Source organism: Solea senegalensis, linkage group LG21 (genome assembly GCF_019176455.1).
Source record: "Solea senegalensis isolate Sse05_10M linkage group LG21, IFAPA_SoseM_1, whole genome shotgun sequence".
NCBI classification, from domain to species: domain Eukaryota; kingdom Metazoa; phylum Chordata; class Actinopteri; order Pleuronectiformes; family Soleidae; genus Solea; species Solea senegalensis.
In genome coordinates, this window is record NC_058040.1 from 12,653,559 (window position 1) to 12,678,947 (window position 25,389).

Sequence of the window (25,389 nt, forward strand, 5' to 3'; positions counted from 1 at the left end):
TTTTCCCAGAGCAAGAAGCAGCATTTGCCCTAATGGACAAAAATTAGCATATGAACTGTTTCCAAGACGCATGGATTGCATTTTGCTTATAAAATACTATATGGTCAAAATTTGAACGACAATCTCGTTTGAAATTGAAATTGATTTTGAGAACATATATGCAGCTTCTCCTCATCATCATTTTCAGATTGTTTATCGGCTCTTTAATATTTTATGCTCTAACTGTCTGAATGTTGCCTTTTCTTTCTCTCCTCATCTTTTCTTTCTCTCCTCATCTCTGTTTTCTTTAAGTGAAGGATAATGTGATTGCTTCTGACTGACATGTATTATGCATCAGAAAGAACTGTGTAGGGACCCTGCTCTGTACATTATATAACATCAGCTTTAGCTATAACTGCTAATTATATAGAGGCTCTAAGACACACAAACAAACAAAAGTTTTTCTCTTTGTGTATAAACTAAGATGCACATTATAATATATAATTACTTTAAGTGTATTCATTTGAATTGGCTTTTAAATTGTTCATCTCTATTGACTTAAATGGGAAAGCCTGAGGCAGTGCGAGACAACCCCCCCCTCCCCTCACACCCGAATGTTTGTAAACAATGAAAAATGAATGAAAACTCGGAGCTACAAGTATCATCAGCATGTGCTTTGTGATTTGACCCTCACAGAATGTGCCAGCTGGCAAAAGAACATGAGAGACACAAAAATCCATTTTTGAGCATCAAAGGGGAAAACTTTAAAATCCAGCCACATGTTCCTGCACTGAATGAGGACAAACGGGAGCCATAAAGTGTGAACTCATCCTTTTTAGATCCCAGACGACTCCCCATAGGAAGAACCCACATCACCAGACATATCATCTTTTATTCATCGCTATGGCAACGAATGAGCTCATTTGGGGATCAGACTAAAGGGTTTGTCTGTTAGCATTTAAAAAACCTAAAATTAAAACACATTTTCCTCTGCTTTGTGTATGTATCTGGGTTTGACACCGTAGCAGAATCAACAAAATGTGTATTTCACATTTAAACCCCTCAAGTTTTAGACAAAACAGGGCAGGCTCTGTGTTAACATGATTTAGCATTTCCGGATTTTCTTGTGATTTGTTTGTGCATGATAATGTTTGCAGGAGGAACACGGAGATCAATACAAACAGCATTTATTGGATGTAGCTCAGGAGGCAGAGATGAGACCTGACTGGGAGCAACAATAATAACATTATTCTCCATCTCTCTCTTTTCCTGCACACATAAACACTCAGGTTGTAGAGGGGTGGAAGTGAGCATCAATTTCCACACTTTATTAACCCTTTTCAATTTTCATTTTTCACATTCTAATCTGTTTAGCCTCCTGTTCTGCCGCCCCTCGCTTTTTGGAACCGCTTAATGAGATCGCTCCCCATCTCCACACGTCCGCTCCTGCGCGTAATGAAGCGTTTCGGAAAATCCAGGTTGTTAAATATATTTGTTTTAGTGTAGTTTTTTGTATTACCTCTGGGTATTTAAAACTGCTCTGCAGTCTGATGTGATGAGCGCACCGGCTAACTGGAGTAGGATTATGGTCTTAATGATAGAAGAGCACGCTGTGCAAGCACTGAAGGTTCATTACAGGTGTGCTGGATTAAAACAGGGAGATTTTCATCTTAACAAGGCTCTTCATCAACGGAAGTTGGTCATTTCGAGGTTTAGCACTCACTGATACATCATTCTGGTCACAAAAACTGTTTAAACTAGGGCTGCCAACTGTTCCATAAAATAAGTCAAGATTCTGCGGTCGCCCACACTGTTAATACCAGTGCAACTTTTCCCACACAGCATAATGCAACAAAAACAAACTTGGTGTATGAACCCTCAATCTACTGAAGAAGATTATGACCTGGAGGACTAAGAACCTTCACCAACATTTGTAAAATAAAGATTTTAAGGACACTTTGTTCCCTATTTTTTAATAATCTAGTCAGTGTAAAACCTTGATTAGTCCACTAATGAAGATTGCACAGTTTGTAGGAGGGAAATGGTGCTGTTTTTTTTTTTCCTTCCTTCAACTCAATTTTGTCAAAATTCATGCACAGGTGACACAGGGAGAGAAAAAAACCAACCATTTTCAACCACTTTTTCTCAAAGATCCTGGATATACAGTACCCACTAATTTTATTGTGAAAGAGGCTGGAGTAGAAAAGAAATGACCTCGTTCTGAGGCTCTGGCCTCAAGGTGCAATGTCAGCCAGGATGAGGGAGCAAAGAAAATGAGATGGATTTAGTTGTTTTAAGCTACAGTGGGGTTTAACAGGAGAGAGAGAGAGAGAGAGAGAGAGAGAAGGTCAAGGGCTACCCAGGTGGCCTTGGGGGGGTTTAAAGCAGACCATGAACTGCAATATCTTAGGTCTGAATCTGGCCAAGGACCATGTTGTTTCTCATGTTTTATTCTTCATTTCCTTTCCATTCGGTTAAGGATTGAGATAATTGAGTGGCTGTCCTTCTCTGACCTTCAAATACTGCAGCTCTCACAGTGTACAGAGATCTTATAAAAAGAGCATTTAACATGAAAGATGTTCAGAAGATTGACTGCAGCACATTCTGTTTTAAGTGCACACCACCTTTTTCTTTTAGCATGTTACGTTAGATTCTTTCTTATTTTATTCTTATTTCATTGCTTTTCAGGGATCTACTACTGCCTCGTACAATGACCTTAAAGACGATTTACAGTATTCTGTTTGTCATACATCAGTGGCCAACTTCCAGTCAGTGACCAAACTCCAGACAGCACGAGTCAGATTATGAGAGCGCAGGATCCGCCGAGGAAAATTAGATCAGCTGCTCCTGCTGACGGTGATGACTCACCGCAGTGACGTCATAAAACCATCAGCTCCTCACGAAGCCAATCACAGCCAGTCTGGTCTCTGACTCATCACTGAGATAAGCAGACTGTCATGTTGTTTAAAAAAAAAAGAAAAAAAAGGGGATTTTATCAAGGGCAAATCAAGGATGATGGTAACTCCATTTTCTTGACAGATAATGAAAACCTGTCTGGCTGCTTGGAGAATTTGCTGATGAATTAATTTTTGTCTGGCTGTTAAAGGTCCAGTGTATTAGTATTTTACACAATACTAGCCCTACGTATGTTTGTATAAGTGTAGAATTACGTTAAAAGAACACAATAAGCCAGAGAATAAGTATTTTGGCGGCTGCCAACAGACAAACCAGTTTTGGATTTTAGAACAGAGGTTTCCAAAGGTTTTATATTCCATTTCTACGGTCGAATTCAAGCACTTTCATTGTCAATTTTAAAACCTTTTCTGCCCCTTACAGCTGTGGCAAAGCATATATTTATACGAGAGATGGCGCTGGTGATGTTTACTCAGCAAATCGTCTTCGCTCTCTTCTACAGCGTAGAGTATTTATTGTTCTGCTCCGAAGAGCTTTGTGCACAAAGGGGCGAAATGTCGCGATATGTGTTCGTTTGTGTGCGCACATGCATGTGTACAGATTGAAATGCACGAGAGTTCCAGGCTCACGGGTCAAAGGTTGGGTGCAGTGGAGCAATGCATCACTTATTGGCAGATGCGAGACATCAATCAGACGGACAGGCGCTCACCCGCGCGGTGCTTCAGAGTTTCTGATATTGCCCCATGAGCACTGATACAATTACTTCCACTCGGGGCACGGCGCACAGAACTATGATCAACTTATTACATTCTCCCACGACGCTCGTCTATTTCGTCAACACATACGGCCGTAGCATGTTCATAACTAATTAAAACGAGTGTATATATGATATAAGTACAAAATAAAATCTGTACATGTTGCGTACAAAAGATCCTGGCTGCTGCACCCATGTTCATCTCATCTTTGCTGACTCTGGGGTTATGTGTGTGTGTGTGCGTGTGTGTGCTTTGTGAGGATGTGCGAGTGTGTGTCCTAACCACTGAAGAGCACCAGACGTCATAGATCACTGGTTTTCTCTCCGCAGACAAGACAGAGCGAAGGAAGGAGGGTAAGAGGATGAAGGCAGTGACGGGGGTGATAGGTAATTCTGCTTAATACCCTGGATGAGGAAAGAGCCCGACTGTTAGTGGGGGGATGAGTTTCTTTGCCAGATGACTGGTTCTGGGCTTATGAGGCAGAAGATATTGTGTTTTATCAATCCCTATCCTCTAATGGCAGATTTGATTTCTCATGAAACGACGGCGTTTAATGGCGCAGGATTGCTGTAAGAATAGATTAGCACACTTCCTGGACTGTATTGAGGTCGAAGGAAGTATTAGCCGCTAACCAATGATACCAATCATACAAGGATTTTGTATTATATTACTTTAGTATATATTTTGTGTGTAGCATTAAATAAAACTTGCTGATTCGCCAACAGGAAGAGCCGTTAAAGGCATTTTTGGCAAATTGTTTTGTACCGCTGCAAGGCTAAACACTTTTTTTTTCCTAGTGTAAAATCTAAGTGAATATCAGCCAATAGATGGTTGGACGGCATACTGACCGATTTGGAGGACTCCAACGATCCCGATGAGAGGGTATCCCGACTGCTGCGGCTCTTGGAGCTGAGGTGCGGCGAAGACGACGGCGAGTCATCGATGTACGGCAGGATGTCGTGGTGCCTCCGCTGCTCCTCTGCGCGGTCTGCATCGTAACCGTACGAGGGAGGTGTCCCGGTGAAATGACCGTCTGTGACGAGGGAGAGAGAGAGACAAGCTGTGAGTTAACTCAACACTGCAGAAGGAATCCCTGGGGAAACAGCGTGAAGCTCAAACGGCTCATAGTTCTAGTAGCACTATATGAGGAAAGTGTCTATTATTTCCTCAGAAAAATAAGGCTGAATTGTTTTTAGAAGGTGAATGTGAGAGTTTGTCTCTATATGTGGCCCTGTGATGGACTGGCAAACTGAGATTGGCACCAGCGTCCATGTGGAGGATAAACTGGTAGAAGATGACTGAGTGAGCAATACACATGTAGTGTGAAAAGGGCACTGCAGTGCATACCAACATGACAACGTCACCACCCTGCTTTCGCTGCCCCAAGGCCTGGACAGCTCGACATCATCATGGCGAAGATGAATTCCCAAGTGTATCAAGGAATCTTGCAGGATAGTGTCATGGTAGCTGTCTACCAGCAGAAGCTCAATAGATGTTCAAAATGATGCAAAAAACAAGATAACGTCTAAGGTCTTGCCACTGTACAGATAAATACTGTAAATACATGTATGTAAAGCCAATGGACAAAACATCTAAATGACATCCTAACCAGACCTGTACTACAATTCATTCATTTTAAACACGCATAATACTGATATATACACAGAATCATTCACAGGTCGATTTCTCCATTAAAACTGGACTGAATGACTGTGTTTCATGTATGTGTATATTTAAAACCACACATAAAAGGTTAGTTATTGAACTGCTAATGATTCTATACGACAGAACGTTAACGTTGCAATATCGTTCTCTTCAAAACAATATTAAAGGTCACTTTGACGGCAAATATTAACATTCTACATTATTACCTGAATAAGCTTAAATCTAACATAAAAAAAAGTTCACCTGACGTCACACTGGGCAGGATCATAGTGCACCTCATGCTCGCAGACATTATTCATGGTTCCCAGAATTAATTTACAACACTAATTAAAGCCTTTCTGGAAACTGGGGCACACAAAATGAGCCCCACAACGCAATCTTTGTTCATGCATTCATACAAAATCACCACATTCTGAGAGAAGGCACATGAAATGGGTCATGGTTCGAATAATTTGAACGCTGACTGTAGCACCTCCAGGGAAATTTTCAGCAACCGCCCTCTGACCTGCTTCTGCGACGAGCCTGATCGCTTTGTGGCAAAACCGCAGCTCTGGTGTCACAAGGCCCTTTTGCCAGCGACTATATGCACTTGACACGATGAGGTGGAAGAGACAAAGACAGAGTGGAGCAGTGGTCGTATCACCTGACAAAATATTGAGCTCTCAAAGTACCATCATTGTCGAAGCCGAGAAAAATCATGTACGAACTCTTCACAGGAGGCAGATGCACTGGTATAGCGGTTAAAATTCCTCAGCTCCACTCCGATCGCATACCCTGGTATATACAGCAGAAGAGTACTTCTGATTTTCCTCCAAGTACCACCAGAGGAAGCTCGCGTACCACCGGTTAAAGTTCAACACTGAACAGAATCCAAGGACAACCACAATTTCATGACAGATGCCTTGTTTTATAATGTTATGCAGAATGAGGTTCATGTTGTGCCTTGTACCGATCATGTGTTGTCGAGTTGAAATAGTGCCAACTACCAGGGAAGAGCGAGTACAGTCAACGATTTGGGGGAATCCAGTGTGTAAGAGCTGAGGGGAAGACATCAAGCATCTCTGGATGTCACAGAAGACCTTTTGCTCATCTCCTCCCACTCTTCTCTGACATTCAACAGAGACTCACTTCTCAGTGAGCCAGGCTGAGGCCTCGTCTGTGCTGACTCAGGCTAATAACATGCTGGAGACAAACACACACACACACACACACAATCCACAATGGCATCCAGTTCACACCAAATATAATCACAGTGTTGCTTTAAAAACACCAGCTCACATTTACTTCACAAACCCTATAATTCTCTTGCGCTTGTATTACATCTTCATATAACAGTACATGCACAGACATATGCTCCTAAAGTCACGGGTCATGAAGGGGGAGAGAGAAAAGAAAAAAAAATATGACAGAAAAACATAGAAGAACAATGCCAGTGTGTCCAGGGCTTGTCTGACCTTCAGCCCACCCACCGCTTGCTCCATGTACTTGCTGCTGCTGCTGCTGCCTGTGGGTGGATGCTGCCAACTGAGCCTGCTTTGACCACTGGCATGACGCCCGCCTGCCCGGCTAAGATCAACATGAGCTATATGTGTGTGTGTGTGTGTGTGTGTACTGTTTGTATGTGTAAACAATACCTTCCCTTAAAGCCAAAACCTTGCGGCAAACCAAACTGAATAGTGCACTACACATTCAGTACACATCCAGTTTTATTCTTAGTATGCACTGCTGCTGAAATTTTGTTATCGCTGCACGTATAATGGTATCTGCATCAGAATTTGTGCAGACATACTATCTCTTTTCTTTTCTCACTTGATTTCACTGCAGTTGTATTTTAGGTTCGATTTGAGGAATTTCTCAAGAACATGTCTGAACAATATTAGTGCAGTGTGATGAAAAAACAGTGGTGACTTTCCATTGTCAGTATAAGCATGAATACACATACATTTCATGTGAGTGACTTGAAAATGCTGTCAAGCTCAACATTATACAGTCCTAGTGATTTATATTTTAAGTGCCACAAGGTCTTTGCGGTAATTCCAGGACAAATTATGATTATCTTATCATTTAAGAGCCGTGTTTTTCACCTGATAATGTTAGTAACGTGGTTTTGTAAAACATTTTTTGTTACCAAAGTAATGTATTTTGTTGTGTAAGTAACATTATTTCATTTGTATTGTGTAAGGTTTAAGAGAATCATCAATAAAAGCTTTCAATAAATCAAATGACAGAAGACTCTGAGAGGGAGGGAGGGAGAGAGAGAGAGAGGGAGAGAGAGAGAGAGAGAGAGAGAGTATTTTCCTCACAAAAATATCATAAATCGCAGTTGTTGTGTTTTTTTTGACAGGATAATCACAACATTTATTTTTCATATAGTCCCATGCCAACTTTGAAAAGAAATACAGGGAGTGGTGGAATAGGAAATTAGTGGGTACCATCCTGGGTGGATACCATGTTTTTTTATGTATTTATATATATACATATATATATGTGTGTGTATATTATTATTCTTGACCCCACCTATGTGTGTTCATGAATGAAACAATAACAGCCTTTCAAATGTTCTCCCAGCTGTTCCTCCAGAACTCTAGAGTACAGGACTTGCTTTAATCTTCCCGTCACCTTACACATACTTTTGTGTAATGTACGTATTGCCCACACACAGCCTTCAGGCCAAAGATACTGAGCATCCAAACAACAATGTTTAATTCCTAAACATGTATTACTTAAACGAGGGCACAGTTCCAGACCTAAGACCACAGCCATGAATAATAATGACAAAGCTGTATATAAACTGAGGCTACGCGAAATGCCAAATGAATCACCACAACTCATCTGGGGAGTGAATGTCTTCCACAGAACAAAAAACATACAAAAATGTTAAATACATCTTCAGAAATAATAATGTAAAAAAAATCATACATCATACATGCTGAGACTAATGTGCATTTTCAAAACATCTCATTACCCTGTGTTTAGGTCCATCTAGAGCATGACCAGCAGTTTCCAATGGGGGAGGGACTGAGCTTTACAGGTTTGTTAATGTAAGGTCGTCAAACACAAGGCTTCTGTCTGTCCACGTCTGACCTCATCCCGGCCTGGATTTTGCTTGTAACTTCGCCTTCCGCTCTCTCTCTCTCTCACACACACACACACACACACACACTTTTTTAATTATACACCCCTTGCTTGTGTATTGGCTGATTTGACGCTTTCGCCGTTCACCACCTCGACCTCCTGCTGCTCAAGGATCAGCTTCTTCCTCTTCCTAATTGAGAGAAACCTGTTTTGTAAGCACAGCAAACATACCTCATACACGGTAGCAGAGTGACACACTCCTGACAAATGTTTACATGGAAACAGTGTTTGGGAGGGGTACACGTCTATAATTCCTCCTGCAGGTGGAAAACTACAACCACACTGGGGACAGCTGGTTCTCCACAGTCATGGCAACATACCGGCCTTTCCAAAACAATATTACAGGTTGAGCAGGGGTTTTGGAGTGTCATGTGACACTGAATACAACAGTGTCCAGAGGTTTCAGACGCTGAACACAGGGAAATGTCATATTTACAGTGTTGGTATGAACAACATGGCAGCGAAAGACGAGGGCCTCCATAAAACAAGAACTAGCTTATACTACATATAAAAGACTGATTCTAAGGCTACAAACATCAAATGACTACATTTCATAGCAATGCTACACCTATACAAACATACTTATGGCAGTACATTCAGTTTTTGCCAGTAAACCCTCTTAAATGTTGCTGTTTGTATTTAATTTTCCTGTGAGACATTTAACATCTGAAAATGTAATCATTTTGAGAAATACATACTGATCTCCTTGCTGATCATTTCCAGAATAGCACTCTCGATTCTACAGACCAAGCAAACATGTTCTTAGCTTAGCATAAATTCGGGTAGCATGACAAAACACGCTTTAGCCTGCCTTTGCCAGACGCTTTAGCTCAGTATTTTGAGCGGTGTACATGTTTACTATCAGCAACAAAGTGAATTTGGCATGTTTATAGAAACAAAAAGAATTCCACATTTTGAGAAATACACTTGTTTCTTGCAAGTTTCATAGCACTCTCAGCTACACACCAAGGCAAAACTGTTTGCTAAGCTTAGCATGACTAGTATCAATTCACACTTTCCTCCAAGCAAGAAAGAGAATTCGGCATATTTATAAGACTATTAAGACACATTCTGGTGGAAAAAAAACATGTTGATACCAGAGTCTTTTATGTAAGTTCGGTGTACGGCGTTTTTAGCACTAGCGTAATTGCCGACTTGCAGCGACAAGAGACAAAGGAAACTATTGTCTCCTTAAATCCCTGTAAAGCTTTGCAGGAAAGGAGCCGTTAAACGAGCAAAATAAAACACAGATAGGAAATACATAATTTTTCAAACATGACGACAAGAAGATGAGAGCCGTGAAATTAGAGAGGGAGAGGGGGAGTGACTCTCAAAGGAGGCCTAAGATATCCTCGATAGTATGAGCTGCCTCTCCATCCCCCCATCATGCTCTCCCCTCAGCATGGCTGTAATAAATCTGCCCTGGCTGCTGACGCTTTTATTGGACTCTGGGTGGAGGCTTGTCATCCTAACAGTGCCAATATAACCCCACCTCTCTTTCTCTCATACACACACTTACCTTAAAGCTCCACCCAGCCCCAAAGGATCCTAACGTTACAGTACAACAGAGCCCTCTTTCTTAATCCAGCTATTTGCCGAGAGGGGTGAAAGTAATCAGAGATCGTAATAGTGAGTTTTAATGGCTTCCTCCTCCAGCTCCTCCCCATAAATCTGATTCTCATAGAGTGTGTCAGTAGGACACAGTGGATTTGGTGACGGCTAATTGAAGAGGCCAAATCTGCATTGTGTAGATAAAGACGATGCACCATCCGGCCTCTTGAATAAACGTTGCAATTTTCATTACTGCCTTTTGCAAGAAATGGAGTCATATTTACGCACAGTGTACTCTACTGTAAACATGATGGAGAAGGAAATGGGGCGAGAGGAAGGAAGAGAAAAGGAAAAAAAGCGAGGGCAACCCCTTTCACCCCCGAGTTCCACATCCCCTAAATATCCAATTTAGAGACAATTTATCAGAGAAGGGAGAAGGGGGCTGGTCGCTGTGGTGAGTGGAAAGCTGTGGAGATTTAAGTGAAGCCTGAGCCACAGCTTCGCTGGGGGGGGACAGACATGCCATCAAATGAAGTCCAACACAACTTCTCCCTCTCATAATCCTCCCGCGACTGCACACACACTTGGCAGCAGTTAATTTGATAAATGCCGCTCTCTTCGTCATTAGAGGGCAGACGCTGTGCCACACAGTGAGCGTGTTTCTATTCTTAAACTCCTCCATATCTGCGATTGCAAATCGAGGGAGGTGGCTCCTGTCACCTTCTCGGAAGGCTACTATGGAGACAGTTTAAAGATGAACGCTTTCACTTTAACTTAAGTGTCACAGTGGCCACTTTGCATCCCTCACAGAAACCATTTGGTGGCGCTTGATGGGGAAGCGAAATGACTCCCACAAGATGAAGACAAATTCCTAATGGTGTTCTTCACAGAACTGCTGGAAATGATCCAGGTCTCTTGGATTTCATGTCACAACAATTTAAGCGTGTGTTTGGCTACACAAAACCCTATCTGCAGAGGAATTATGTCCCTGGAAGGTGCTTTTATTTTCATATTTCTAATGCCCATTTAAGAGAACCACACAAGCGTGAAGGCAGTCACTTCCACATCATTTCTTTTTTCAAATGCACTCCCTTTATGTCACTGATCAAACCAGCATCACTGACATCCCTCTGCCAGTAAATTCCTTGTTCGCGCTTCCTGTCTTTATTAACATAGTCGAGCTGAGAAATAATAATAAACCAATTTGTTTCCTGGAGGTAATCGTTTTGCGTCAGCATTGATAATCTCTGTGGAATCAAACCAGCAGCAGCAGCGGGAGCAGCCAGCTACAGTTATGAAGCTGGGATGGTCGCCAAATCAGAGATACCGCTCCTTTAAAAACAAACAGTGCCCCCTGCAGTGATGTAATCATCTCCCCGTTTAAGGATGGAGGGATGAGAGAACGAAGCGACGCAGGAAGGAAGGAGCACCGCCTGAAATCACATCACAGACGGAAGAGAAAACAGAGCGCCGATCAGAGGAACGGGGACATTTCTGCATATTATGTGCCTTCAGTGCTGCTGCTTTGTTTACAGTGCAGTTTTCACAATGCTAATGTTTGTGTGAAACAAGCTTTTCTCGTATGTGTACACTGGTGTGTAGGCTTTCCTAAACTGTTCATGGAAACAACTCTGTCCATGTTTCTCCGAGCCATAGATCTCTGTGATGGAAAAACAAACAGTACCTGATGTGAGTTTGTGTGAGCTGCAGCACTGCCTCTGGCTGCATCAGCGAGATGTCAAAGGAAAAAGCAACAATTCAGTGCATGCGGCTACAAAAATGTAGGAAGTGCTTCGGCACGTCAGCATACGTGTAATTAACAACGACTGTGAGGCAGCTTTGAATCAGTGGCAGAACAGGTCTTCTTCCAACCAGAGGTTTGGTTCCTGGTTAGTCTAGTTAGTCACTAGTTAGCCAGAAATGTGTAGCTGGAAATGACAGATGGAGAAAAAGTGATACCTGCAGTAAACTGTAGGTGACCTGTCGTGTACAAACACACGTTAGACATTAAGCAATTCTGAAACCATACAGTCACGATACACTAAACAGTAAAAAATAATAAAAGCTAACAAAAAGATTCAAAAACAACTTAGATCATTACATCAAAACTGAATTACACAGTTCCCTTTAAGCAGACTTCTATCTTTGATCTGTTCAATATTAACTGGGGATCATTCCAGAAATATTAACATTTATACAAAAGACTTTAGTTCATAAAATAAGTTTGTGGCCTAAGTGCCAGCTGACCATTACTGGTATTGAATAGCAATAAATTCCATTTCTGCATGAACCACCAACCATTAAATTGAAAATATGTCAAAATACTATAACATTTTGGCATGACACTGACTCTGTATCACTAGTACACAACAACATTAGTAGATTGCCAAAAGAAATGTTTTTATTCCACTTCCAAACACACAAATCCTATGGTTTGCAATGATGCACCAAATCTAATTAGGAGTTATAACGTCAGGGATTAATCAAATCAATATGTGTGAGTTTTTAGGATCTTTTATTGACACGGCTTTCCAGGAGTTTATTGCCATCGACTACCTCGCATCACTAGGAAAAATCAGGTTTAACGTGTATGGGGAAGCATTCAAACGGGGAGACAACAGAAATATGGTAGAGAGTATAAAGAGAGAAATTACCAAAAACATTCATAGCAGTGGGAGTGAAAGACATGGATCAATCGTATGGACAGTCACAAAGTCTAACGGACAAGATAAGGTTCCCCACAGTGCCAACTTTTCTGTGTCTTCCAAATTCTCTTTATTTTATTTTCTTTCTTTCTTTTTCTCTTGGATCACGCAGGAGCGTTGAGACTATATGGACACATACTAATCAAACGCACGCATACATCTCTGCACTCAGACGAAACCTTTGATTCCGTAAGCGCCTGTCGCGTCTTCACCGTCAACTGCCGAAATCATTAGGAAAGGAGACTCATTACTCCGACCCCTGAAGCATTATGGGGGAAATAAGCGTTCAAATTGCTGCGGAATCACACTGAGACTCTGATTAATAATACAGCATGCTAAATTACCAGCTCCCGCTCTGAAACGTGGCCGACGCTCATTAGACTGCGGCTTCTACAGGCAAAGATGGTGACGCGCGATGAGAAATAGACAATGCTGGGCTCTCAGGGCTGTTAAAAGTCAGCACATGGCAAGAACATGGGGATTGTAGTGTAGAAGAATGATGTCGGGTGTTACACCGCTTCTGTATTTGGTGAGGGTTATCACTTGGTGCTTTCTTTTCACACTACACAACAGGGGGGCCGCTCTCTCTCTCTCTCTCTCTATCTCTGTCTTGCGCTCTTATCTTTTAAATACTATCTCTCATTCCCCTTTGTTACATCTTTCCTCTCTCTCTCTCATTTCTTCTTCCACGTTGGCCTTTTGCAGGAGCCCATCCACAATCTCACCACAGCGGTAAATCTTGAGAGCAGACCCCAGCGCGCTGACACGCTCTTTAATGCATCTCGAGCACCGAGACCATTGTGTGTACACTCCGCAGCCACTGACACGTAATGCGCGGGGTTTAAAATGTAATGCTCTCTGAATAAGTAGAATGAATGCAACTGACAGAAATGCATTATCTCCATTGGCCCTTATCACTTACAGTACGCGTTAGTGGCTCTAAAGCGGCAGACCGAAGTTTGACTTGAGTTGAATATATTTAAAGGCGTGTGTGTAAGATTGAGTGATGTCTAAAGGTGAGACCGCAGAGTGAAACAAATGGAGGACTCCACCACTCACTCCGCACTTTCCCAAGCATGTAAGGGAACTACGGTGGCCTTCACAATCCAGAAAGGATGTGATTCACCTCCTTTCGCGTCTAAAGATTCCATTAAATAAGTCAAATGGACTCAGCTCTGGCTGCTGTAGAAACATGGCTGCACAAGACGGACGCCTGTATAAATCAAATAAATACAAAACTAATGTATATAAAAGCTGTATACACATTTTATTTTAAAGCTATTACACATGTATAGAAACATACTTATGGGTAGTTTATTAACGGTTTATAAGGGTATAACAATTTCGTAATTTGTCGTACATACATGTATGACTATTAATTATAGATCAAAATCCAAGATACTGCATGAGTTAAAGGGGCAACACGTGACTCTGTGACTGTCGTAAAGATGCAGTAGTAACACCATGACAATAGATATTGAAATAATGCTACTTTCTGCGATGGTTATGATACGGAATGCCGTGGTTCCTTTGCGTCATTTATTAATTAAGTCGTTTTTCTGCTAAAACATTATCCAAACAGACAAAACTAATTGAAAGCAAGGTTTGTATAAATGCACATCATGTCACATTACATTGTGCAACTGTTTTAACATGAGAATGACAGTATGAGCCCAAAATGTGTCTATTTCAGTTTTAATGTATCCGTGTTAAATCTCATTATAATCCATCTAAAAGCCAAAATTAGACTGTCTGCATAGATGGTGCATAGATCAATGAAAGAACATCGGCGTTTATTATAGGAGAATAAAATGACAACATTAATGACAATATTGTTCAACAACAACAACAACACTACCACGTCATCACAGGAGTTAAGTGTTGTCATGGGTCTGTTGCTGGAGGTTGGAGGCAGTCCAGGCTCCGGCCTGAGCAAAGGTCACAGGTTAGAGGTTAACGCATTGGAGGAGCGGGAGACAGAGGTCACGAGGGTTTTGTGTCACCCTGTGTCTTTGTGTGTGTGTGTGTGTGTTGGTGTATCCATGCATGCTCGGAGCAGTGTGGGAGCTAAAATCCAATTACCAAACTGTATTACTCCTTCAAATCAATAAAACCACCAGCTAGAAAAAAAACGCACGCGGGCTCTTAACAGATATTGACGACACACAGCTCTCCTTAAAAAAGTGTCAACTGCTCCAAAGTGACTCGAAAAAAAACGCCAACCCACTCATCAGTAGCAAACGAGACGTGCGAGTCGTTAAATTAGAACTGTAATGTGCAACTAAATCCGGCAGTAATAGTTTTGTAACTTGGAGAGTGGTCGAGCGTGGGTGTAGAGCTGCTGCAGCGGAGATGTTATGATACACTAAATGACGCGGAGAGCGTGACTCTCTGCGCTGGGGATTATTTTGTTTTTCCATAAATGCCTCATAAGTGCCACCAGACAGCCAAACTAAATGTCAGCAACTCCTTTCGGTTTGGCAACTTGTGTTGTGCGCCATGATCTCAAACACACAACACTCACTAAATGCTATCCCTCTATTGATTTCACCCTGAACCATAGAAACCTCACATCAGATAAACCACATTTTATCACGCTTTGTTTTTTTTAAAAAATCGATACAGACACGACCCGCCTGAAAACAAGCGAATGATTTGTTATTTCCAATGTCGATGTGTGGCGAGAAATCTTAAAAGTGGTACGTTTACATGCACAGTTTAATCCAGCTAAGGCCGTAGTCTGACTAACACAGGCAACCGGACAACTTGCCAAGTCCGAGATTACATGTGGAAAAGAAAATCTCTGACTCCGCCTCCATAGGTGGCGCTGTATCGCTCTATGAGCTAGTGCGTATTGAATCAGTTTCCTGTTCCTGTTTCCAGTTTCCTGTCAAAGACCGGGGATACACCAAGTCCGACTCCAGTCCGACTAAGCGTATGTGTGCAGCAGTAATCGGACTATGAATATTATACAGGTATGTTAGTCTGACTAAGACTAGCTCACTTTCAGTCTAACTCATGTGTTTACATGACATTAGGAAAACCGAATAATTATCTTAATCTGACTAAGATCAATAGTGAGCAGTGGTCTAATTATCAATGACAGCACCTTTAACTCAAATGGATCATCGTTGTGATGTATTTGTGTCACATCATCACTTGTAACACCACAATGGCTCACTAAAACAACTGCTACTGACCTTCTTTATGTGTTGGGTAAACAGGCCTGGTGTGATTGCTGCCCAAGCCCACAATAATTAATACAAATAGTAAAAAGCCTGCTTCATGTACTGTACTTTAGATGGTAACTGTGGCAACGTCGATGAGACAGAGCTGCTTTCATCATGAGACCAAGAGCAGATAATTAAAATAATGTGTTATTTCCCCCAGGAGAAGCTTTTCTTCATAAACAGTGTTTGGTGGTTTTGTTTTGTGTGTGTGTTCCAGTGCTTTCTCAAATATGAAGTGGTTGTAAAGTGTGTAGTCAGTGGATTACGGTGTGTTCTGTGAGGTACCAGTGTTTACATCCATGCATCCATGTAAAGGAGCACTCATATGCATTGTTTTAATGCTTTAGGAAATGAGTAGAGCAGTGTCTGTCTGTCAGAGTGAAACATTTACATAACGTGATTTAATTAGCTGACACTTGGAAAGCTGAACATTGCTCAGCTTCCTACTGGCAGGCGGTGCGAGCACGGTGACATAACTGACCCAAGATGCACCTCAGCGATGCCCGATGCTGTCCCGTTTAAAGTGAAGTGTTCCAGCTGATGCCTCCACTGCGTGTGTATGAGTCACCCAGAAAAGGGGTTGGCAGTTTCCTAACAAGAGCGCACATGTGAGTGCAACTGCTCTGGCTCTGATGCAGGACCACGCTTTAAAATCCTCAGTTCAAATGGCCCTCGTGTTCTTCAGTCATTCATGAGGAAAGGCTGGCATTCGATGAATGGGTGTAGGGAGCATCTCTGGGGCACATTACATCGCTCCCATTCAATCCCCAGATTCCCTGTAACACAGGTAATGCTGCTCCCCTGGTGATGCTGCTGCTGCCGCTGCTGCTGCTGCTGCTGCTGCGCTCTGCCAGACCTTTTTAGCCAAACAACTGAACCTCTGCCTCTACAATCACTCGCAGATCACTTCATGCCGCTACAGCACGTTCACATTTTCATATTCAAATACAACAGCGTAGCAGACAAATACATGCAAATTCGAGTGCACCACACAGAATTTAATTTGTCGTCATTTAAGAAGTTCCCGCTGATGCATTACCACCCAACCATCTCAAAAACACATTGCCCCAAATTGTGCCGCTCCCATAAAGCATAAATAAACAGCCCACAAAATGACACCGTTAGAATGCGGCGCCATTTCTTATTTATATTTGCACACTCTGTGCTCAGTGAAGCATTGATAATGTGATATTTATGGCTATTTGGATCACATCGGAGTGAAGTTTTTTTTATGATTCTGATATCTGATGCAGTATCACATGAGCTCATCAGGTGATCTATGTCAGATGACTTCATTTAGCCTATGATATTGATCAATAGCAATACAAATAACAAGCTTTAAAGTTCTTACAAATGAAATCCATTCATTTTCTACCACTTTATCTTCCACATGAGGGTCTGTCTAGGTAGGAGGGGTGCTGGTGTCAATCCCAGCTGACATTGGGCAAAAGGCCGCCAGTCCATCACAGGAACACAAACAACCATTCACTCTCTCACTTACGGTCAATTTCCAAGTTGCCTAATTCCTAAATCGGCATGTTTTTGGACTCTGGGAGGAAAGTAAACATGAAAATTGTATTTTATGAACACATTTCTGACAGTGTTGTTTAAAATGTTAACCAACGTGATATCAGGTAGTTAGAAGTGTAGCCTCATTTAATGGGATATTCACGTTTTATTGGACAAAAGGTCAGAAAGGAACACCATGTATAAAAAAAATACCAGTTAATAACATATACTCTTGATGCAAAGCACCTGAAACCAAACTTAAAAGGCTACACTCTCTGTTTACCTCAACTCTGTCCCCTCGCCCGCAGCTCCCGGCACAGACACCGCAGCCTGCGGTGGCGCTTATCAACGGCAAACAGCACAACAAGCACAAAGAGCCAAAACCTGCCTAATCTCTGGTCAAACACAAGCGGCAGCATCATCGCTGCTCAGGGCAATAAACTGCTGCTTTATGCCGGAGCTGTTCAGCGGGACGCGCGTTAGGAATCTGCTAAACGGACCTGAGAGATTTGACAAAGCCTGTCTCCAGGGGAACTGTTGCCTTGGTTACCACAGCCAACATTTCATTTCTGATTAGGTAACCTGTCAGGAAGCAGAAGAGGTTTTTATTCGGGCTACTTAAGCGACAGTACAAGCATCCCATATGACTATTTGATGAAGGCTTGGTTAATGTTTGGCTCGCACTAAAAAACTAACCCATGAGCATTACATCTCCTTCCACCATAAAGTAAAGATTCTAAATCCTTTTAATGCATTTCTAACACTATCTGGCTGCTATAGAATATCTATGGTTGGTCCATATCAATTCTTCTCTAATCCCCACCCCCCAACACCACCACTCACTCGTTACACTGGCACTGGGCCAGTCTGACTGTCTGCCAGTTTTAAGCGTCCCAGCATCAATTACCTGCACCCAGCACTCACATTATTCCCATAATGACTCTAAAACCTAGACACACACACACACACACACATGTCTGATCAAATGCCCACTTATGGGCATTTAGAAAAATAATAGAAATCAATTGCAATATCCAAACTGAAAGTAGAACTGAAAAAGGTCAAACGTGTGTCAAAACAGTAGTTTTTTTATTCCTTCACAGACCACAAAAGACCTCCGGTACTACAATCGCAATATCTGCCAAAAATAATTGATAATATGATTTTGTTTTAACTTATCATGTAGCTCGAGATGCGACAAATCTACACCCTCGAAAACCAGCATCATTTTTTTAATTTATCGCATTTCTTTTCACCATCAACCATGGCGGCTGAAGTCACTCGGACCATTTTTTGGAATCTTCTTACACAAAAGTGTCGTGGAGCTCTGGGTCGAATACCAGTCTTGTGATGATGATTTTGACCATGATGTCGACATACATGACGTGCTGAAATATTCCGCAGTGTTTGACGTGACGACGTACCGCCCGATGCGTTTCTCCATGTGATTTGTTCGTGCAAGAGCTTTCTAAAGGCGCTCTCCCTCGACCTGCCTCCTATCATGCGAAACACTCATCATAAAATTGAGGACGCAGATTAATTAGATTAAGAATCAGTGCCTACACAGTCAGTCATTTCAATTATCTGTCTGGCTCTTGAAGGTTATGGGCTCAGCTCCACCACAGTCTCTTCTGGGACACAGTCACGTGGTAGCTGATATTTGATTCGTCCTCCGTGCAGGATCCCGTGTTCGATCCGTCCCGATTGAGCCGCTCGACTCTTTCTGTGCGCAGCTGTGTCATTGAGGCAAGAACTGGTTTTACTGCACGCATTGTAAAACTGAAAAACCCTCAAGTCCAACGGTGGTAAGTGGCCAGGTCCACCTTATGGTATTTGCAGTCTCTTTACGACCCCATTATGATATGATAAAACGTGGAGTGTTTGAATGAATGCAACCTCTCCCCGCCCCTCCACTTCCACCTCGTAGTCCCTTCAGGTATTTATTGAATGCATTTATCCCACGTCTGGTCTCCTTGGCAACAGAACCTTGCAGAGATACACAGGAAACGCTAGAGAGACCTGCGAGTGTGTGTCCTTTATCTGCTTCCCACTGGAAACACGTGCAGGCTCAGTGTCCTCCATGACTCAAGGACACAACTTATAATAGCCCAGTGTCACATTGACATTTAACACCTACGCACAAACACAGAACAACATGCATTTAAAAGCAAAAGAAATGTAAATGTATGTGCCTGCAGGTACAAACTCTATAAAGTATGTGTATAATATGCATTTTATCTTCATACAAAACCATCTATTAATCCATCCTTCCATGTCATTGAATCAAGAGATTAGATGAACATAAATGAATGGATTAAATTATAGATGAATTGTTCATCAATCAGCATTTATAACATGTTAACCAGATTTTCTCTGTGAAACAAAGACTGGGAGATTCACAAGAACAAAAGTCCCTCTGGATACGGAAAAGTTGAACTTTTCACATCATTTTAATACTTTTAAGTTAAATTTTCTTCTCAAAAATGTTATTCTCTTCACTGCACGGCCACAAGAGGGCTATATGCCGATTAGTGATCTTATTTATTAGGTTGCTCTCACAGTAATAAACTTAATGAGCTGCAGTGGACTTCTTGTCCTGGATTTCACCTCAGGTGATATTACAGTGGCAGCCATCTCTTATTATCATAGTGGGAGGATAGTCAAACAATTTCCTCCATATATTTCACAATTAATATCCATCTGAAAGGACATTAGACGTCATTAAACACATTAGATGTCAATTTTCTGATAAACAGCAAATTCCACAGAAATCACTACAGTAAAAGTGACAGAACAGGGTTTTTACAGAAAGATAGTGAGGGGGGAAAACAGAGCGAGGAGAGATGAACGAGATAGGAGCTCCTCAGAAGCATTAGAGACAGAGACAGTGAGGGAGGCGGTGTGAATTACTCTTCTCGGGCGCCTCGAGGGAGGAATGATACATTCAATTTGAGTTAAAAGAATGTGTTTTAGAAAGAAAAAAAACACTCCGATGGGCCTGGTGTGCATGCGAGACGCAGATTTGAGAACTAATGCAGTTCCTGTGTTTCTCTGCTGGACGGTAATTGAGAGACTTCTAACAAAGACGACGGGCTGTCACTAAACGGCCATGGCGGAAGCTGACTGTCACTCAAAGCTGTAAATGAATCTTAAAAAGAGGCCATGTCCCTCGTTCAACCTTCACCTGCGATTCTCCGTCTTTCTCTCCTTTACCTTTGCGACTGCGTCACTCCATTTCTCACACCTCTCGCTGTCATAACTCGCGTCTTTGTGCTAATGGCTTCATTGCCCTCGTGTGCCCACGCTCTCCTCTCATCTCTCCGGGGTCAAGGCTGATATTGAGGTGCCACTTACACGGCCCGCTGTGGGGGAAACATTAGCCCGCTTATGTAATAGGAGGAGGAACGAGGAGGGGAGAGCGCGGCGACGGCGGTTCTGAAGAGCCGCGCACATGGCCGCTCGCCCACAGATGTCACTTCACCATAATGCTTTGTGAGCGAGCAGTCGAGCATATAAGCACTTTTTAAAGCTTCTATTCCTACAGGCAATCAGAAAACTAATACTGGTTTTACTCGGCTGTGCCAAAAGAAAATGCATTTACTTGAATATGAGATGCTAAATATGCATATGGAGCTATGCTTTACATGTTCCGTCAGGTTCAGTTTGGTGCATTTGTTAAATAGAGTTGTCAATTTTTCAAGACTGACAGTGTGCACCTGCTGTGGAGCTGCTGCTAGGTTTTCCTCCAGTCCTGCAACTGAAATGTAACTATGGGTCATTTTGGTAAACCCCTGAGGGTGAGGCCGTAACTTACAGACAATGACAAAAGAAAACATCAGAGCCACACCAAAGTACAGTGCTTCAACCACTAAGCGAACTGCCGGTGGAAACCTCATCGAAGCTACTTGATGACGACACGCCCAACGTACCAGATTGCGGTTATTTATACAACCACTAGGGGCGTCTATTTACTTCCTGCATACGACCCATAGTTGCGTTTCATTAGAGGACAGTCTCTATGTTTTACATTGAGTTAAAATATCTCACACATAAATAAGAGGAATGGAATTAGAACTGTGTTTCCACCAAACTGGAACAGTTTGGTTTGCGTTTCCATTCCATTAGGAACAGTACCAAAATAACCGGCCCCAAACGTTCCATTTTTGGTACCCTTCCCTTGAGGTACCAGACTAATGGTAGAAATGAAAGCCTGAATAAGGACTTTACTGTTCCAAACCGCACCATACTGGACCAAACCGAACCGTGCCGCGATGGAAACACGGCTTTTGTGACAGATGCAACAGATGCACTGTAGAAGAGGTGAAGGATTATATTCACTGTCTATTTTGCTGTGAAATGTGCAGCAGCTTATGGAAAAAAAGGGTGAGAGGTTTTATTTCCATAAAAGAGTAAGGGGCTCATTTGAAAGACACGTGGGCTCTAATCTAATGTGTGACCAAAATAAAAAGTAAGGCTTGTGAATCCATCGTGGTCCTCAGCCTCAGACGTTTGACCCAAAGTGAGTTACAGGATCATATACCGTTACTGTATTACACAAATACGCAGACTAATGTGGAAACCCCTACTTTGATGCATGTGTTTAAAGTGACAGCAAGAGCAGCGCAGGTGGGGGGGGGGAGAGCGGTGCACATTAGTGCTGCTACATGCTTTCGTGCCCACCAGACAGATGTGAAGAGAGCTGCAGTCCCACATGCTTATTGCACACCAAGGACAAGGCGAGGGACACACACACACACACACACACAAAGATGACTTCATATGAACCACAAGGACACATGAGTGCCATCTATCAAATCTGGGGCATATTTGGGTGCAGCACACACACACACACACACACACACACACACACAAACGCACACATAGCCTACATGTACAAGCACACCAAGGCCAGATGTTTCATACCAGCCCAGAAAATATCCTAAATGCCAACTTCCTCATCATCACGGACATAAAGAAACATTAAACTCCACATGACCCATAAAAAGAAGGCAGACAGACGTACAGCGGAGGAACAAAGGAGTCATTTTCTCGACATCATCATCCCTGTGAGGCGTCTGACGATGAATCAAGTCTGTCTCACTGTGTGTGTGTGTGTGTGTGTGTGTGTGTGTGTGTAGTGTGTGAAGTGCATGTCCAATAGACAAAAAAAAGCACATGCAGCAAAACTGAAAATGCCACTGAAACGATTGCTTTTGAATGCAACGACCAACAAAAAACTGCTGCCAAGTCCAAAACCAACACTCACAAAGGTGCCGCATTTATATTTTAACGAGATGTAATCGCGAAGGTGTCGAGCACTTGACCTCAGCAGGAACAGGTGTGAACACGTGCGCTGCTCACTTAATTGGTCACTTATGACGAGCTCCAGACCAACTCTGGAGGTGGTTCAACGCACACTTGTGTTAGAAAATAACACCTCGCACATTGTCGCAGGTCACACGCTAATACCTGGTTTCTGTCTTAGTCGTCAGAATCTGATTTTTGGACAATAAACATCGGCTTTTCGGCATTTTAAGTACAGACTTCTGATCACTACTCATCTGTTTGCATGTTTATAAGAAAACAGACTTAAAATAGGACAGGAAGTGCATTAATCAAGACATGTTACTGGTATAGGGCTCTTTTGTTTTGGATTTATGCTGTGCTGTAATGATGATGTTGATGATGATGATGAAATCATTATGCAACCGAAGCACAGCGTCAACTAATTACGAGAAGCCTAGTCAGCTGTTCATTAGCGAGGAGCTGGACTGAAGCTAGAGGATGACGGGTGAATGGATGGATGAATGGATGGATGGATGAGTGTGACACATGCAGTTCAGTAAGCTGAAGAGATCAGTCGATGAGGCAAAAAACATGACGGAATCTCAGAATTTTACTGCAGAAAGAAGGAGCCAGTGGTGCCGGCGCTGCCCAAAGGCACAAAAGAAGAGAAAGTGTGTAATTTAGAGCACAAACACAGACTCAGGATGGATGATTATATCCAAAAGAAGACACGAATGTAACACTACCATTTCTGCACGAGACTAGAAAGAAACAAAGTCTGACTCGTATGTAACGGCTCTACTGCAGAGGCTGCAGCTTTTGGACGGACGACGTCAAACAGGCATGCCGTGTCTCCAAACGGAGTCTGCGTTCCTTCTGCACTCGAAAACACCGCGAAACAAACCCGTCCTTTGAAAATAAGTCAAAAGTCTCTCCAGAAACAATAGAGCAAGGGTGTAGGCAATCGGAATAAATCACAAAACTGACCGGGAATAGATGCAAATTAAAGAATGAGTCTCCCAAAGGTCCTCAACTCCACTCTGCAAAAAAGCCACAAAAGCAACTATTTCCCCCGTGGGCGTCGTGCGGCACTAATATGCCCTCCAGAGCTTCTGACTGGTGGAGAGCGACAGAAACACGGAGACATAGATAGATAACAACAGCGTGTGTGCACGCATGCTTGTATTTGTTACCTCTCTATAACCTTTTCTAGCTATAAACAAAGACCTTGTCAGGACCAGTAGTCCTCATGGAGAGCAAAACCTGGTCCTAATGAGGCAGAAGCTCATTTCTGATGACTTTAATTGTGATTAGGTTAAGGGTTATGGTTAGACATTAAATGCTTATGTTCCCACCTCTTTATTTTTCCTTGGTCTTAACATAAGAAGTGAGAAAACATAACCATAACGACTGTTATTTCGTGTATATTTTAACCTTAAAAACAAATCCTGAGAGAACCAATGATTCCAAGTTGCTTCTCTAGTCCCTAAAATTGTGCTTTGTCAAATTTTAGCGTTTCATTTTGTGCATTTTGAAGTTTTAAGGGCGACGTTGGCGCAATGCAAAAACTATAAAGCCATAAAAAGCAGCTGCTGTACCCTCACTGGACAGATATGTTGACTCATAAGACATATTGTTTCAGTGTAAAATCACACACACGTACGCAAGCAGGTTGGGCAACTGCTTCCTAGGTGTTGCAATGTTCACGTCTCATAAAGCTCATGTCATCTTTCTGGATTTGTCTGGATATGGTTTTAGATCAAGGTCAAAAATGTGGGTTTATTTTTTTCCCACACAATTTATTATGCCCATGTCGTACGTGTGAACACGTGTATGAATGTGTGAATAATCTGTAGCACAGCATCAGGTGGGTGCCGTGCGGTGCATTATGAATACACTAAGTATTTAGCAGAGAAACTGACACACACACACACACACTCACACACACACACACACACACAGACTGAAAAAGAAAAAACACCTTAATCACCAGACACCAAGTCACTGAAACGATCTTATTCATCGTCCAGTTGGGAGCAGTGCAGATAACAGGCACACAGACTCTGTGTCTCGACTCTACATGAATATTTCATGATACAAACCGTCTCCCAAAAAAACACAACTTAAGGGGTTCTGTGTCAAAGTTAAAGGTAAGTATTTAAAGGTAAATATTCAGCAGGTCTGCGAATCCTGAACCACAAATGGCCCTTAACTCAACCGCATTATAACGCCACAGGGGAACTGTCTCACTGACAATAGGCAGAGACAGATAACGTTGGTGCTACTGTTAAGATATCACTGGGACACCGAGGCCAGAGGCCCCACATACCCACTTAAACTCTTTCTCTCACTCCATCCGTCTCATACACACACACACACGTACATATATATAAACACAAGATAATGTGTGAGAAAAGGTGCTCGGCCCACGTCTTGCCCACAGAATGATTGACTGTGTGTGTGTGTTTGTCATTAGACGTAGACGTGTCACACTCACACACACACACACACACACACACACACACACACACACACACACACACAGAGACTGTGTAACATGTAGGAAAACAGTGTAGATGGAAACACTTCACCCAAATTAGCGGCAGAAGAGTGTAAGGACGTGCAATATTTATATATTTGTGGGTTTGTGAGTAACACCTC

At 42.4% G+C, this 25,389-nt stretch overlaps 1 protein-coding gene across 1 annotated transcript in view; it reads right to left on the reverse strand.

The window, feature by feature from the left end:
• The window catches only part of bcr (BCR activator of RhoGEF and GTPase), an 81,594-nt gene that overhangs the window by 28,417 nt on the left and 27,788 nt on the right, over positions 1–25,389 (reverse strand). The window contains exon 2 of the mRNA XM_044012358.1: positions 4,496–4,680. Coding sequence (XP_043868293.1) covers positions 4,496–4,680 — 185 coding nt within the window. The remainder of the gene's footprint in view (positions 1–4,495; positions 4,681–25,389) is intronic.